At 66.4% G+C, this 14,364-nt stretch overlaps 2 protein-coding genes across 4 annotated transcripts; one reads left to right on the top strand and one right to left on the bottom strand.

Moving 5' to 3' along the window:
* The first annotated feature begins 414 nt into the window (after positions 1 to 414).
* Positions 415 to 3,534, top strand: CUNH12orf10 (chromosome unknown C12orf10 homolog). Its single transcript, XM_027670044.1, has 7 exons — positions 415 to 657; positions 988 to 1,100; positions 1,179 to 1,338; positions 1,666 to 1,815; positions 1,981 to 2,103; positions 2,446 to 2,627; positions 3,050 to 3,534. Exons 1-7 carry the CDS (start codon positions 415 to 417, stop codon positions 3,228 to 3,230), a joined length of 1,152 nt encoding a protein of 383 aa, XP_027525845.1. The 3' UTR covers positions 3,231 to 3,534.
* A 1,320-nt stretch (positions 3,535 to 4,854) lies between these two features.
* Positions 4,855 to 11,455, bottom strand: AAAS (aladin WD repeat nucleoporin). Of its 3 annotated transcripts, XM_027670023.1 has the most exons (18): positions 11,226 to 11,265; positions 10,844 to 10,973; positions 10,241 to 10,368; positions 10,073 to 10,128; positions 9,849 to 9,940; positions 9,523 to 9,569; positions 8,971 to 9,069; positions 8,482 to 8,661; positions 8,091 to 8,234; positions 7,837 to 7,957; positions 7,470 to 7,594; positions 7,192 to 7,252; positions 6,525 to 6,615; positions 6,063 to 6,156; positions 5,851 to 5,918; positions 5,660 to 5,741; positions 5,235 to 5,319; positions 4,855 to 5,131 (listed from the first exon to the last, which is right to left on the bottom strand). In XM_027670023.1, exons 2-18 carry the CDS (start codon positions 10,964 to 10,966, stop codon positions 4,997 to 4,999), a joined length of 1,731 nt encoding a protein of 576 aa, XP_027525824.1. In that variant the 5' UTR covers positions 10,967 to 10,973; positions 11,226 to 11,265; the 3' UTR covers positions 4,855 to 4,996. The 3 variants fall into 3 exon arrangements, with proteins under 3 accessions (XP_027525824.1, XP_027525822.1, XP_027525821.1); XM_027670021.1 differs by lacking the exons at positions 8,482 to 8,661; positions 11,226 to 11,265 and adding an exon at positions 11,360 to 11,455; XM_027670020.1 differs by lacking the exon at positions 8,482 to 8,661.
* Between the last annotated feature and the right edge of the window lie 2,909 nt (positions 11,456 to 14,364).

The raw sequence follows: 14,364 nt of genomic DNA, 5'->3' as shown, positions 1-14,364 counted from the left end.
CCATGTCCCTATCCGTGTGTCCCCGTGTCCGTGTGTCCCCGTGTCCCCGTGTCCCTGTCCCCATGTCCCTATCCGTGTGTCCCCGTGTCCCTGTCCCCATGTCCCTATCCGTGTGTCCCTGTGTCCCTGTCCCCATGTCCCTATCCGTGTGTCCCCGTGTCCGTCTGTCCCCGTCCGAGTCCCCCCGTTGTATCCCCGCATGCGGCCGCCAGGGGGCGCTCTCTCCATGGAGCGGTGGATTGGCCTCGCCCCCTCTCGGGGTAGCCATGACAGCTGCGCATGCGCGAGACGGGGGGGTTAAATGGGGCTGGAAACCGGGGAGGCGTGGCCACGCATGCGCGGGAAAGGCATGGGCGCGGGGGCGGGATGGGGCGGAGTCTGCTGTGTGGAGGGGGCGTGTCCGGGGGCGTGGCCATGCGCGGGCTCTCCCGCGCCGTCCGACTCATGGCGGGGACCGGGGTCGGGACCGGAGCCGGGATCGGGGGCTCCGGAGGCTCCTCCATGGCCGGAATCGGGCCCGGGGGCTCCGTCGCCACCGCGGCCGGGCAGAAGCGGCCGCATCCCGAGCCCGCCCCGCTCATCGGCACCCACGACGGCACCTTCCACTGCGACGAGGCGCTCGCGTGTTTCCTGCTGCGGCTCCTGCCCCGCTACCGGGTACGGTCCCGGGCTCCATGCAGCGGCACCGGCGCTGCCGGTGCCCAGCTCCCTCCTCGGGTGTCCCCTGTGACCTCGCTCGGGGCTCCCAGTCCCACCTGCGGCCACCGTCGGGTCTCCCGGACCCGCGTGGGGGTCCTTGGGACCCACCCGCTGGGTGCTCGGGGTCCCGCCTGGGGGTCACCCTGAAGCCCCTCCTCGGGGTCCCTTGTCACCTGGGGGTCACCCTGAAGCTCTCAGCCCCTCCTCGGCGTCCCCGGTCCCCGGGGGCAGCTCTCGGGGGTCTCCGGTGCTCCGGGGGACCCTCATGCCCCGCGTGCCCCCCGGCAGGACGCGGAGGTGGTGCGGACGCGGGACCCCCAGCGCCTGGCCCAGTGTGACGTGGTGGTGGACGTGGGGGGCGAGTACGACCCCGAGCGGCACCGCTACGACCACCACCAGAGGTGAGACCCACCCCCGGCCCTCCCGCTCCCACAGCGGCGTCCCCGGGGGTCCCTGGGGCTGACCCTGGTGCCCTGCAGGTCCTTCACAGAGTCCATGAGGAGCCTCCGGCCCGACAAGCCCTGGAGCACGAAGCTGAGCAGCGCCGGGCTGGTCTATTGTCACTTCGGCTCCCAGATCCTGGCGGCGCTCCTGGGGCAGCCGGAGGACGGGCCCGTGGTCACGGCGCTCTACGATAAGGTACGGGTACAACTCTGCCCAAGGCTGCTCCTTTTGGTGGGAGGTCGCTCCACAAGAGATTCCAAGGAAGAGGCAACAGTTCGTGGCAGCTGCTGGTGTGTGGTTGGGCCCTGCTGTGCCCCCCCAGTGCTATCCCCATTGTCCCCTCTCCTGCTTTCCCCCCCATTTTCCTCCTGCTGTCCCCTCACTGTTCCCTCCTTTGCTGTCCCCTTCTTTCCCCTCTGTCCCCTCACAGACCCATTGTCCCCTCACTGTCTCCTCCTGTCCCTCCACTCTTCCTCTGCTGTCCCCATTGTCCCCTCACTGTCCCCTCACTGTCCCCCCCAGCTCTACGAGAACTTTGTGGAGGAGATCGACGCCATCGACAACGGGATCGCGCAGGCGGAGGGGGAGCCCCGCTACGCCCTCACCACCACCCTGAGCGCCCGCGTGGGGCACCTGAACCCCCGCTGGAACGACCCCGACCAGGACACCGAGGTGGGCACGGGCACCATGGCCCCTCAGGGACACCTGGTTCAGGGACACCCAGGATGGGGACACCTGGCTTGGGGACACCCAGAGTGGGGACACCTGGGATGGGGACACCTGGGATGGGGACACCCAGCTCAGGGAACCCCCCCTGACCCCCCGCTGTGCCCCCAGGCAGGGTTCAAGCGGGCAATGGAGCTGGTGGGGAGTGAGTTCCTGGACCGACTCGACTTCTACCACCGGGCCTGGCTGCCGGCACGGGCACTGGTGGAAGAGGCCGTTCGGCGCCGCTTCGAGGTACCACCCACTGGTCTGGGGGGGGTCTGAAAGTTGGGGGGCAGCTTTGGGGTGTGGGGAGGCCCAATTGCCTCAGTATGAACGTCCCTGCATGGCACTGCAGCCCCCACTGTGCCCCACACAGGGCTCTGTACCCCCACAGGGCTCTGCACCCCTGCTCTGCATCCCTGTACCCCCCACAGGGCTCTGCACCCCCACTCTGCCCACCCTTCTCCCCACCCCATCCACACCCCCCTACACGTGTGGGGGTCTCTGAGCCCCAGGGGGTGAAGCTGAGCCCCGGGGCCATTTGGGGGCTCTGGGGACGGTCCCCCAGAGTGCCCGTGGTGTCCCCCCTCCCAGGTGGACTCGAGTGGGCAGGTGCTGGAGCTGCCCCAGGGGGGCTGCCCCTGGAAGGAGCACCTTTTCCAGCTGGAGAAGGAGCTGGCCCTGCCCAGGCCACTCCAGCTCGTGCTGTTCCCGGACCGGGGCGGGCAGTGGCGGGTTCAGAGCGTCCCCACGGGACCCCACACCTTCCAGAGCCGGTGAGACCCCTCCTCTTGCACTGTGTACCCCCACTCTGCCCCCCTGTGCCCCCCCCCACAGCTCTGCACCCCCATTCTGCCCCCCTGTACCCCCCCTCTACCCCCAGTACCCTCACTCTGCTCCCCCTGTACACTTCACCTCAGCTCTGCACCCCTACTCTGCCCCCTGTACCCTCACTGCCCCTCTCTGTACCCCCACTCTTCCCCTCTGTATCCCCCCCATGGCTCTGCACCCCCATTCTGCCCCTCTCTGTACCCCCACTCTGCCCTCTGTACCCTCATTCCACCCCCCTGCAATCCCCCCAGAGCTCTGTACCCCCACTCTACCCCCTGTACTCCCATTCCACCCCACCTGCACCCCCCCCACTCTGCCCCCTGTGCCCCCCCAGGTTGTCACCCGCTGTCCCCCGTGTCCCCCCCAGGCTCCCCCTGCCCGAGGCGTGGCGGGGGCTGCGGGACGAGGCCCTGTCCCAGCTCTGTGGTGTCCCCGGCTGCGTCTTCGTCCACGCCAGCGGCTTCATCGGTGGCAACCGGAGCCGGGAGGGGGCCCTGGAGATGGCACGGCGGGCACTGCGGCACGGGGGGGGCACGCAGAGCGGGTGAACCCCCCCTCCCACCGTGGTCACCCCAAAAGGGACCCCCCAGCCCAGTGCGGGGGGTTCCAGGGGCAGCTGGGACTGTTCCTGTAGTGGGATCACAGCGAGATGCTCCGAGGGACCTGCCAGGGTGGGGGGCAGCCCCCCCCTCGGGGTGGCAGCGTGCCCACCACCCCTGGTGCTGGAAGGGCACCAGCCCAGTCAGAGACTTGCTGGCTCCGTTTCTCTGGAGTTTGCTCCCGTTCCTGTATAACCCCCCCCCCCCCCGTTCCGAGGGGTTTCCAACACCAGTAAAGACCAGTGTGTGCCCAGTGGATGCACTATTGGGGGTCCCAGGGGGGTGGGCAGGGCTGGGGGTTGCTGTGAGGTGGGTACAGCCACAGGAACCAGTGCCTCTCCTCGTCCTGCCCGCCCTGATCCCGCGCATCAGCAGCACTGGGAGGGGGCTCAGAGCCCCCCCTCCCGTGCCACCCGTCCTCCCGTGCCACCCGTCCTCCTTCCCGGGGCAATGCAGGCAGCCTGGCTGCTCCTGCTGGCGCTGGGGCTCCCCGGGCACTGCCGGTGCCCAGGGGGGCCCCCCCGGGCGCTGCCCCCCCACAACGAGACGCTGGGTGGGGCCGGGGGGGCGCGGGCCCCCGACGCGGTGGTGCTGGTGGCCGTGGGGGGGTGGCTGGGGGCCCTCCTGCTCTACGTGGGCCGGTTCGTGCGGAGGAGCCGGGCGGAGACGCGGCTGCACCTGGAATACCTGCGGGCACTGCCCCTGGAATACCTGCGGGCACTGCCCCGGGAGGAGGAGGAGGAGGAGCAGGAGCCGCTCAGCACCTTCCTGGGAGGCAGCACCGGGAGCAAACCGGGCAGTGCCGAGGGGTGAAGCCCCCCCGGTGCCACCCCAGCAGCAGCGGTGGGTTCATCCCCCAGTTTTTCCCCCTGGATCCTCCTCGTGCCTGTGCAGCCCCACGGAGGGGCTGGATGCTCGGGGGGGGTGGGGGCTCCCTGTCCCACCTCGGGATTTGAGGAGCTTTTTGGGGGTCCTGGGGGGGTTGTTTGGGGTGTGGGGGTGAGCTGGGATCCTGCACTCTCCCCATTATCCCTGTTATTGCAGTGTAATCCCAAGGATTAACCATATGTAATCCCGGGATTTAACCACACTGCCTCCCTCCCATTAATACCTTCTCTGGGCAGGGGGGGTCCATCTGCTCCCCCCCCACCCTTTGGTGCTGGGGGGGCTCACGTGGGCTGGCACGAGCACCTCAGGGCCCCTCCAGCCTTGCTCAAAACCCAACTGGGCTCAAATTTGGGGTTTTATGGACCCACAGGGGTTTCAGTTCACTTTGGAGAGCTGTGCCCACCCACAAGGCAAGGCCAGGGGTGCTGTGTGTGCAGCCAAAGACCCCTGAGCCCCCCTGCCCTCACCTTTCCCCAAAATGCAGCTCTTTAACCCCAAAACAGCAGCCCTGGCCCCACTGGCTCACCCCAACAGGCTGCAGCACGGGGAAGTTCTGCAAGTTGACCCTGAGCTCTCTCTGACCCCAAAAAGCAGCTCTGGAGCACCCCCAGACCCACAGAACCTCCAGAACTCACCCCACGGAAAACTTCCAGCCCCCTCGGGGTGAGGAAAGAGGAGGAGGAGAGGGAGGAAAGATTGGCCTTTATTTGATGCAGACTCTGGGAGGCCCCCTGTGCCCCTCCAGGGGTTGAAGGCAGCCGGAGGTCCCAGGAGGAAGATGAGGCTGCCCAGGGAGGAAGAGGAGCCACCAAGGCCCTGGGCTGTGGTCACAGCTCCGAGAAGAGGGGCTGCTCCCTCACACTGGCCACGACGGGGACGGGGCTGCGGCGAGGGCTGGCCAGGGGCACGTGGGCGCTGACGAAGAAGAAGGGGATGTGGCTGATCTTCCCCGAGGACCAGCACTGGAAGGGAAGAGGACACGGAAGAGAATGAGGGTCCAAGATCCCGGACACCTTCCCCCCACCCCGTGTCAGACCAGCCAGCACCAAGGGGGGAGCGACTCACCACGGTCAGGAGGGCTCCTCGTGGGAAGCAGGGGTGGAAGGAGATGATCTGGGGCCGGGCACCACGCTCGCCCCGCACGAACCCGCTGTGGAGGGCAGGAGGAGCCACGTTTATGGCACAGCCACAGAAACACCACACTGCCAGGGCCAAGTGGAGACACCCGGGACCTGATCGGATGCACTGGGCAAGGGACAACCCGAAGCCAAGGGGCTCGAGGTGGATAAAGGCCAACACGGCCAAAACACGACGGGATTCGGAGGTAAAACGGTGACAGGCCCTGAAGTGGCACAGGATGGGGTCTCCCCACGGTGAGGGGGGCTGCTCTTCCCCACCACACCCCCCAGGGGGGGTTAATGGTACTCAATGAACCCAAACCCACCCAAAACCTGCTGCAAGGAACCCACCCAGTGCCCACCACAACTCACCAGGGCAGGAGCTCGAAGACGGGGCTGTTGCGGGTGCGGAACACGGCGATGGCCGTCTGGCTGCCCGGAGAGTCGGGGTGTCCTGCAGGAGGGAGAGGGGCAGGGAGGCTTTCCTTGCTCCAAGGACACGTGGACAGGCCCCTCGGTGCCCCTTTTCCTTGCTGGAAGTGGGATCTTCAGGCGGGACTCACCTCTGATGATCACTGCGAGTCTCTCTCCAGTGGGGTCCCACACCATGGAATGCACCTCTCCTCCAATCCTGGAACCGGCACGAGCAGCAGGGAAGCCTCCAGGGTCGGGGGGCACAGACCCCCTCAGCCCCCCACGTGTCCCCAGCATCGGGGGGCTGCTGCCAAGGGGCTGCTGCCCACCTCTGCCCCCCCAGGTGCCACATCAGACCCACCTCTCGTCCCCGAAGAGCGTCTCGAAGGTGGTCTCGGACAGGTCTGCCACGATCGAGGCTGTTTTGGAGCCCCCCACCTGCCCCTGCATCTCCCCTGAAGAGAACACTCCATAAATCCCACTGAATTGCCCAGATTTCCCATAATTTATCCATTTCCCATAATTTATCAGAGCAACCTGCTGATATCCCATGTCTGGGATGGAGGACAGGGGACAGCAACCCCCAGGACTGGCCCCTCTGCTGACAAACCCCTGAGCTGGCCCTGGACCCCCCCCCTGCAAAAACCCTTTGTGTCCACACGACTGAGGCAACATGAGGGGGGATGAACCCAACCCCAGGAATTCCGTGCTCTGGGAGACCCCCAAGACACCCCCCTGCATGTCCCAGGTCCCTCAGCCAGAAGTGAGGGATCACCTGGGCCCCACCCCAGCCCTTGGGAAGCTCCAGCTCGGGTAGACTCACCCCGGTACTCGGAGAAGGACAAGGAGTAGATGACGGACTCCCCCAGCACCGTGAAGAGCAGTCGGCTGCCGTCCGGGCTCCAGCACCCCGTCTGTGGCACAGGAAGGGTTTGCAGGGAGACTCCAGTGGGTCCAGGGACAGCTCAGGGCTTTGTGGATGGCCTCTCCCCTGGCCAGGGATCTTTTGGAGCCAGCTGGGAATGGGGGATTTTTGGTAAAACCCACCCGCGTCCCCGAGGGCCCTGGAGGTGATGTCTGCACCCCAAATCCTGGGGTCAGTTTGGGGCTATGAGACAGACACTGAGGGGCTGGAGTGTGACCAGAGGTGGGAATGGAGCTGGGGAAGGGGCTGGAGAACTTGTGAGGAGCAGCTGGGGGGGCTCAGCCTGGAGAAAAGGGGGCTCAGGGAGAACCTTCACAACTCCGGGGAGCCAGGGAGGGGTTGGGCTCTGCTCCCAGGGAACAAGGGATGGGACAAGAGGAAACAGATGCACCAGTGGAGGTTCAGGTTGGATATTGGGACAATTTCCAGGGCTGTCCAGCCCTGGCACAGCTGTCCAGGGCAGGGTGGGAGTCCTCAACCCTGTGGCACTTGGGGACCTGAGACTCAACGGTCTCAGAGGGCTTTTCCAGCCTAAATGATTCCTTGCCTGAGGAATCCATCCTACCTGGCAGCGTCCTCTGATAGTGGGCCACCGCTCACACGTCCACATCTGAGCCTCCCACACCCTGCAGGAGACAGAACAGGGTGAATTCCTTGGATCTGCCCCAATCCCGCTGCTCCAGGAGCCCACAGGGTCAGACCCAGCCACCCACCCCCGTGGGCCCCTTTGCTCCCCCAGCAGGAGTGGGAGCAGTGAGGACACTCAGGATCCAGATCTGCTCAGTTTTGGGGCAGAAAGGAGGGCGAGGGCTGCCAGGGGAGCTGGGCAGGCGGGGCACTCACCGGAACACAGCCGAGGGGGTGGCTGCCAGCACCTTGCTGCCATCGGGTGACCAGGCCAAGTAGGTGACACCACCACCCCCAAACCACTGCAGCTGGACACAGTTCTCAGTGGAGACATCCCACACCTGGAGGAGGGGACAAGGAAGGCAAATGGTGACACCAGAACACTGACTGAGTGTTGGGGGGTGTGTTTGGATTAGGGGACACGGAGCAATGCTTTCAGGTCCAGTTCAAATTCAGAGCTGCCTGACCCACCCTCTGTGGGAACAGCACCTGTGCCCAGCCCAGCTGTCCCTGGGTGACCCTCTGGGGTGCCCGTGGTCCCCACATCCCCCCGGGGAGGCACAGCCAGCTCAGGGCTCCTCACCAGCATGGCCGTGTCGACTGGTGACGCCGAGAGCAGCCGCTCCCCACTGGGTGCCCAGGCCAGGCTGGTGACAGGGCTGTGCCCTGGGTAGGACAGAACCTGGGCACAGCCTGATGACGGTCTGGAAGAGAGAAAGAAACCCCCTAGGAAGGGTTGGGACAGGCTGGCAGGACGGGCACCTGCCTGGCTTTATCCCAAAGCCAACCCCAAAGGGGGTCCCGATGGCAGGGCGGGGGGTGTGCGGGGGTTGTCACCTGGTGGAGAGGGAGGTGGGATCCAGGTGCCACACCAGGACACAGCTCTGGCAGGCCACGGCCAGGATGGAGGCACAGAGAGGCTTCCAGGCCATGGAGGCCATGTTCCTCTGCAGGCGATGCTTCAGCGAGGGGACGGTGGCACTGCCGGGGAGGGGACACATGTGACAAGGGCAAAACGTGGGACCAAGAGCGTGTGGACCATGCCCCAGTGTCCTCTGCCAGCTCTGAGCCCAGTGCAGGGGGAAAGCAGAGTGGGAAGGGGGGATGTGCCCTGCTGTGCCCTGCTTCCCGGGGCAGGGGGGGGTGTGGGGGACAGGAATTCCCAGCCAGGTGACAGCAGGGGACAGGAATTCCCAGCCAGGTGACACCGGAGTGAGCCAGAGCACACCTGGTGCAATTGGCCTGAGCTGCCCCCAGCCCAGCCCTGGGGCAGGAGAGGGCCCTGGCTGGCCAGAAATCCCAGCTGGGAGAGGGGGCTGGAGCAGGGCAGCGCCGAGGGGGCCGCAGGACCAGCCGGCACAGTCTTCTCCTGAGGAGGGATTGGCATTCCCTGGGGGAGCAGGGAGACCTGGGGGAGAGAGGAGACTCAACGACGCTCCAAACACTGCTCTGCCTGTGCCCCCTTGGGCTGTGGGACCCCCCTTGGGCTGTGGGACCCCCAGGATGCCCCCAGAGCTACGGAGCAGGGAGGAAAAGGAAAGCCAAGGCTTCGGTCAGGATCATGCTCCAGGAAGAGGGGTGGGAAAGGAGCAGGGGGGTTTGAACATGAGCCCACGTGGGCAGGAAGGCCAAGGGCACCCGGCCTGTGCCAGCCACGGCGTGGCAGCAGGACCAGGGCACCCCAAATCCCTGGAGGCAGCGGCAGCTCCAGCCCCACCTGTTGGAGTTGTAGACCCGGATGGAATCGTCCAGAAGTGCCACAGCAAACTTGTTGGTGTGGGGGTGCCAGGCGAAGGCCCGCACGGGGCATCCGGCCCTGGAGGCAGGGACAGGGCAGGGTGAGGCTCCAAGCAGAGGTGCTGGCACCACCCAGCATCCTCCAGGCTGGCAAAGGCCCTTCCCAGAGCACCCAATGAAATAAAACTCCCTTTTTGCTGCTGGATGGGAATGTTTTCTTCGAGAAACTCCCCCATTCCTGGCAATTATTCCCAGGGCTCTGCTGAGGGGCTGGTTCCCACAGTCTGGGGTGGGAATTGGGAGGAATTTTGCAGTCTCTGATCTCGTGTAACCCTGATTTCAGCACATCAAGGGCTTTGCCTCTCTCTGACCATCAGACACAAACCAGGGCAGCCAGAGCCAGCAGGGAAATACTTGCCCTTAACGTGTCCACCCAGACAGGGCTCTCCTGTCCTTGTACCCCCACCCCTCTCCCAGCCCCAGGGGTGTCACAGACCCCAGAGATGGTGGGTTTGGGACACACAGGACTCACCAGTCCACGGCCTGGGAGAAGGCTGCAATCATGTCCTCACTGGTCAGCTGCAGGGGAGAGCAGAACACTGAGCTGGCAGCAAGGACTCCCAGTGCCCACCCCCTCTCTCCTCTTCCCCCACCTGGATTTTGGCCCCTCTTGGAGCACTTTGGGCCCTGGGAAGGCCTTAGGGCAGCATTCCCCTCCTTTTGGTGGGGGAAGGAGCAGCGTTTGGAGCTGGGCATTGCCGGGAGGAGCATTCTGGTGGGTTTTCAGCAGGGAAGGGACCACCCACCACCCCAAACCAGCCTCCCCCAGCCCCAGGGATGAGGCCTGGAAGGACTCACGGAGAGGTGTGGGAACAGGGATCCGTGGAGCGAGGAGAGCCAGCGGCACACGGCCAGCACGTGGCTCGAGCCTGTCCTCAGCCACCGCAGCCCTGGGGAGGGCAAAGCACTCTCAGCTGCGCCCACCCACACCACAGGGGGCACGGGTGGGGGCAGCACAGTGGGAACAGAGGGATCCCAGACCCAGAGATCCTGGTTGATCTCCAGGAGCAGCCACGACTCACCCTCCTCCTCGGCGCTGGCCACCTCCCGGAGCACCCCGCAGAGCCCCGCGTCGCGCCTGCGGCCACAGCGGGATCAGAGCCCCTTCAGCACCCCCTGCCCGCTTCAGGGGGGCAGACCTGGCACTTTGGGGGGCACTTTTGGGGGGGGGGGGGGGGGACAGGACTCACCAGGCGCTGAGGCAGCGCTTCCACGGGGACTCGCGGTGGTGGATGAAGGGCGGGCGGGCGCTGGGCTCCTGCCGCCCGTGAGCCTTGAGGGGCTCCTTGGGCAGGCTGAGCACGGGCAGGTCGGGCACCTGTGGGGCCCCCACAACACCCCTGAGCACACAGCACCCCTGAGACCACCCCCGAGACCACCAGGGACATCCAGGGGGTGCCAAGGGGGGGGGGGGTAAGGAGCCCCCCCCCAGCACAAGGGGCCAAAACTCCAGCCACAGCTGAAGGGGACAAATGTGTCACCCCCTAAAGGCTGGAGGGGGGTTGGAATAGCTCTGGGAGGCAGGGGGGCTCTGGGGGTCTCACCTGGCTCTAAGGAGGAGGAGGGGACACTCTGGGGAGGAGGAGGGGACACTCTGGGGAGGAGGAGGGGGCACTCTGGGAGTCTCACCTGACTCTAAGGAGGAGGAAGGGGCACTCTGGGGGTCTCACCTGGCTCTAAGGAGGAGGAAGGGGCACTCTGGGGGTCTCACCTGGCTCTGGGGAGGAGGAAGGGGCACTCTGGGGGTCTCACCTGGCTCTGGGGAGGAGGAGGGGGCACTCTGGGGGTCTCACCTGGCTCTGGAAGGACAGCGGGAGCTGCTCGCTGAGGCGGCCGCAGACCAGGTCGTTGTTGAGCTCGTACAGGGTGACATCCCCGGGCGGGGGCGGCGGCGGGAACAGCCCCAGGGTGCACATGGTGGGTCTGGGAGGTGGGGGGGGGGGGAGAGAAGGGGGGGGGGGGGGGGGGGGGGTGAGAGCTGCAGCCAGCAGAACGCACCGGCTCCAACCCCGCAGCCCCTCACCCGCCCACCCACCCACCCACAGGCAGGGCGCTTCCCGCTCATAGCCCCCCGTGTTCCCCCACACCTTTTCCCCCCCACAGCCCCCGGTGCCCCCCCAGTGCCCCTAAGGCTCCCTCACGGCCCCCGGCCCCGCCATGTTTGTTCCCCCTCACCCTTTTCCCGTTCCCGGTTCCCGCCCTCGGGGCCGAGGGTGCGGGGTGGGGGGGGCATTAAAGGGGCAGCGGCCCGGGGATGGAAAAGCGCAAAAGCGGCACGCGGCGAGGGGGCGTCCACATCCCCGATTTACCTCCGCGTTGGCCGCGAGATTCGCGGTATCCCCTGCAGAGACACCCCCGCCGCTCAACTCCGGTGAATTAGGGGCTCTTCGGCTGTAACGGGGGCTGATATAATGGAGGGTCACCTTTAGGGTCGTTGCCCCTTTAAGGAAGGCGGAGCCTCCTCCCCCGGCGGGGCGGGGCAGCGGCGCGTGCGGCCCGAGGGTCACGTGGTGCCCGAGCGGGGCTTGGGGGGGGCACCGGGACCGGGACCCCCGGGACATCCCGGGACATCCCCGGGGCACCCCCGGCTCCTGCACCCCCCCGTGGGGTCCTGGGGCATCCCTGGCTCCTGCACGCCCTCTCGTCGGGTACCGGGGCACCCCCGGCTCCTGCACCACTCCCGGCTCCTGCAGCCCCCCCATGGGGGTCCCGGGGCATCCCCGGGTCCTGCAGCATCCTCCCCCCCGGGGCACCCCCGTGTCCTGCACTCGCGGGGTCTCATATCCTCCATCCACGCAGGACCCTCGGGTACCCCCCCCCGGCTCCTGCACCCCCGTGTCCTTCGGGGGTCTCCATGTCCTACACCCCCCACCACGGGACCCCCGCCCACCTCCGCGTCCTACGGAGATCTTCGTGTCCTGCACCCCCGAGCACCCCCCGTGTCCTACACGCCCGGGCAGCCCCGGCTCCTGCAACCCCCACCCCAAGCACCCTCGAGCCCTGCACCCTCCTCGGGGTCCCCGTGTCCCGCACCCCCCTTCGGGGGTCTTCGTGTCCTGCAACCCCTCCCCGGCGTCCCGTGGGTGTCCATGTGGTCCCCCCCCACACACACACCTCTCATGGGTGCCCATATCCCCCCTGCCTCTGCGGCTCCCGTGGGTGCCGAGCCCCCCGTGCCCCCCCCTTGGCTCTCTCCCAGCCCCTCTCCCGGGGGCTCCCGCTTTTATTCTGTTTATCTCCGTGTTTTCCTTAGCGGCCGCAAGAGTTATTTTAATTTTCTCAGGATATTAAATAAAGGCACGGGGTTGGTTGGGGGGGGGGCTGCGGCGGGGGGCCCCACATTCCTCACCCGTTACGGAGCGAGCGGGGTTCGATAGGAGACGACGATTTGGATGGCGCCGACATCAGAGCCACCGCAGGGGCTGGCGTGGCCCCGCGGCGTCCCTCGGACCCCCCCAAATCGACCCTGATGGGGCAGCGAGACAGGAAAAAAGCTGGTGGTGCCGCCGGAGTGTGTGTGGGGGGGTCCCCGGTGGGGTTTGGGGGGGCGGGGGTCGTTGGATGGGGTTGGGCTCTGTGGTTTGGGAGGCTCCGGGCGGTCGAGCCCTCGGTGGCCGCCGGGCCGGGGTTTGGCTCGGGGAGGTGGCTGGTTGCCTTCGTTGGCACTGGCCCACCCACGGCGAGAGGCAGCGAGGGGGGGTGGTTTTGGGGGGGGGAACCCCGAAAAGAGCAAGCCTGTGTCGGTAGTGGGGGGGGTTGATTTGGGGGGCTATAAGGAGAGGTGGCCCCTGCCACCCTGAATTCCCCTGGGAGCCACCCTGGGGACAGCTCTGTGTGGTGGTGGCTCTGGGCTCTGGTCACCCTGCTGATGCCACTGTGCCTGCGTGGAAGGACAGCGTGTCCCCCCTTTCCCTGGGGACACCTGGGGCCTGGCCAGCTCTGCCGAGCCATGGCCACCGTGACTCACCCATGGCTGGCACACGTGGCTGTAGCCCGGCCACGCTGGCACAGGGACCTGCTGCCATCCCTGTCCCCGTGTCCCCCCCCGAGGGCAGTGGGTGCCAGTGGCTTCCCCCCCACACACTTTGTGCTGGCACAGGAGCCCGTTTCCACCTCCTTTTGCCTTTTCCCGTGGCTTTTGGGGATTTTTTTTTTTTTTTTTTAGGAAAAGCCCCAAACCAGGGCTGGGCACATCAAAGGGCTGGCGGGAGCCCAGGGCACGGGGAGGGGGAGGGGAGTGGGGTCCACGCCAGCCCACAGAGCCCAAAATTGGGGTGTCTTTGGTAGCACGTGGCCCTGCCATGTGCCCCAGCGCTGCCACGTGGCCCCTGTGGCCACGGGGAAACTGAGGCACGAGGCTGAGCCAGGCAGGGGCCGTGCACACACATGTGTTCCTGTACACACACATGTTGGGGCACACGCATGTGCAGGGTCAGGCTGGTGGGTGGAGAAGCCCCAACGGGTCCCCAAAAGCAGCTTGGGGATGTCCCTGAGGATGGGGGCAGACTGGGGGACACGGGGGCAGACTGGGGGATATGGGAACAGAGGGATATGGGGCCAGGGGGACAGGGGCTATTGGGTCCTGGGGACACAGGACCATGGGGACAGGGGGACACGAGGCTGTGGGGACACGGGAGAGATGGACACGGGACCACAAGACATGGGGACATGGGACTGGGGTCCTGGGGACACGGGACACTGGGGTCCTGGAATGAGGAGAGGGACAAGGGACCATGGGGACCCAAGGTCCTGAAGACACGGGGACACAAGGACAGGGGACCACAGGGTTACAGGGCCAGACCAGCTGGTCCCCAACCCCAACCCAGAGAGGGGGGGACACAGTGACCCCGAGCAGGGCCATGTCCCCCCCTGTGCCTCAGTTTCCCTGTGAGCCCCACAGAGGGGGAGTGTGGGAGGAAGCTGAGCCCATCCCTGTGACGAAGCCGCCCGGCCTCAGCCCCACAGCCACAGGAGAAGGGAGGGCCCGGCTCCACTCTCAATCCCTTTATTGCTGTTTTTTGGGGGGGGCAGGCAGCTAAAAAAGAGGGGGGGCCCACATTACATTAGCACCGACGAACCGGGTGTGCTAATGAGGCTGGGGGAGGGGGCAAACCCTGTCCCTGAGTGCGGGGGCACGAGGCGGCCAGTGGGGCTTTGGGGGGGCGAGAAGGTTTGAGGGGTGGGAAGAGGAAGAGAAAGAAGGGAGGGGGTCTCACCTTGACACCCCCCCAGTGAGCCCCAGAGCGCTCGGAGAGCCCCCCCATAATTTAAGACATAAATTACAATGGCTAACGAGGAGCTGGGGAGGAATTGG

This window comes from Corapipo altera, unplaced genomic scaffold (assembly GCF_003945725.1).
Source record: "Corapipo altera isolate COAL_440 unplaced genomic scaffold, ASM394572v1 213, whole genome shotgun sequence".
Lineage (NCBI taxonomy): Eukaryota > Metazoa > Chordata > Aves > Passeriformes > Pipridae > Corapipo > Corapipo altera.
The sequence above is the reverse complement of the archived record's forward strand: the minus strand, read 5'-3'. Positions and strand labels throughout refer to the sequence as shown.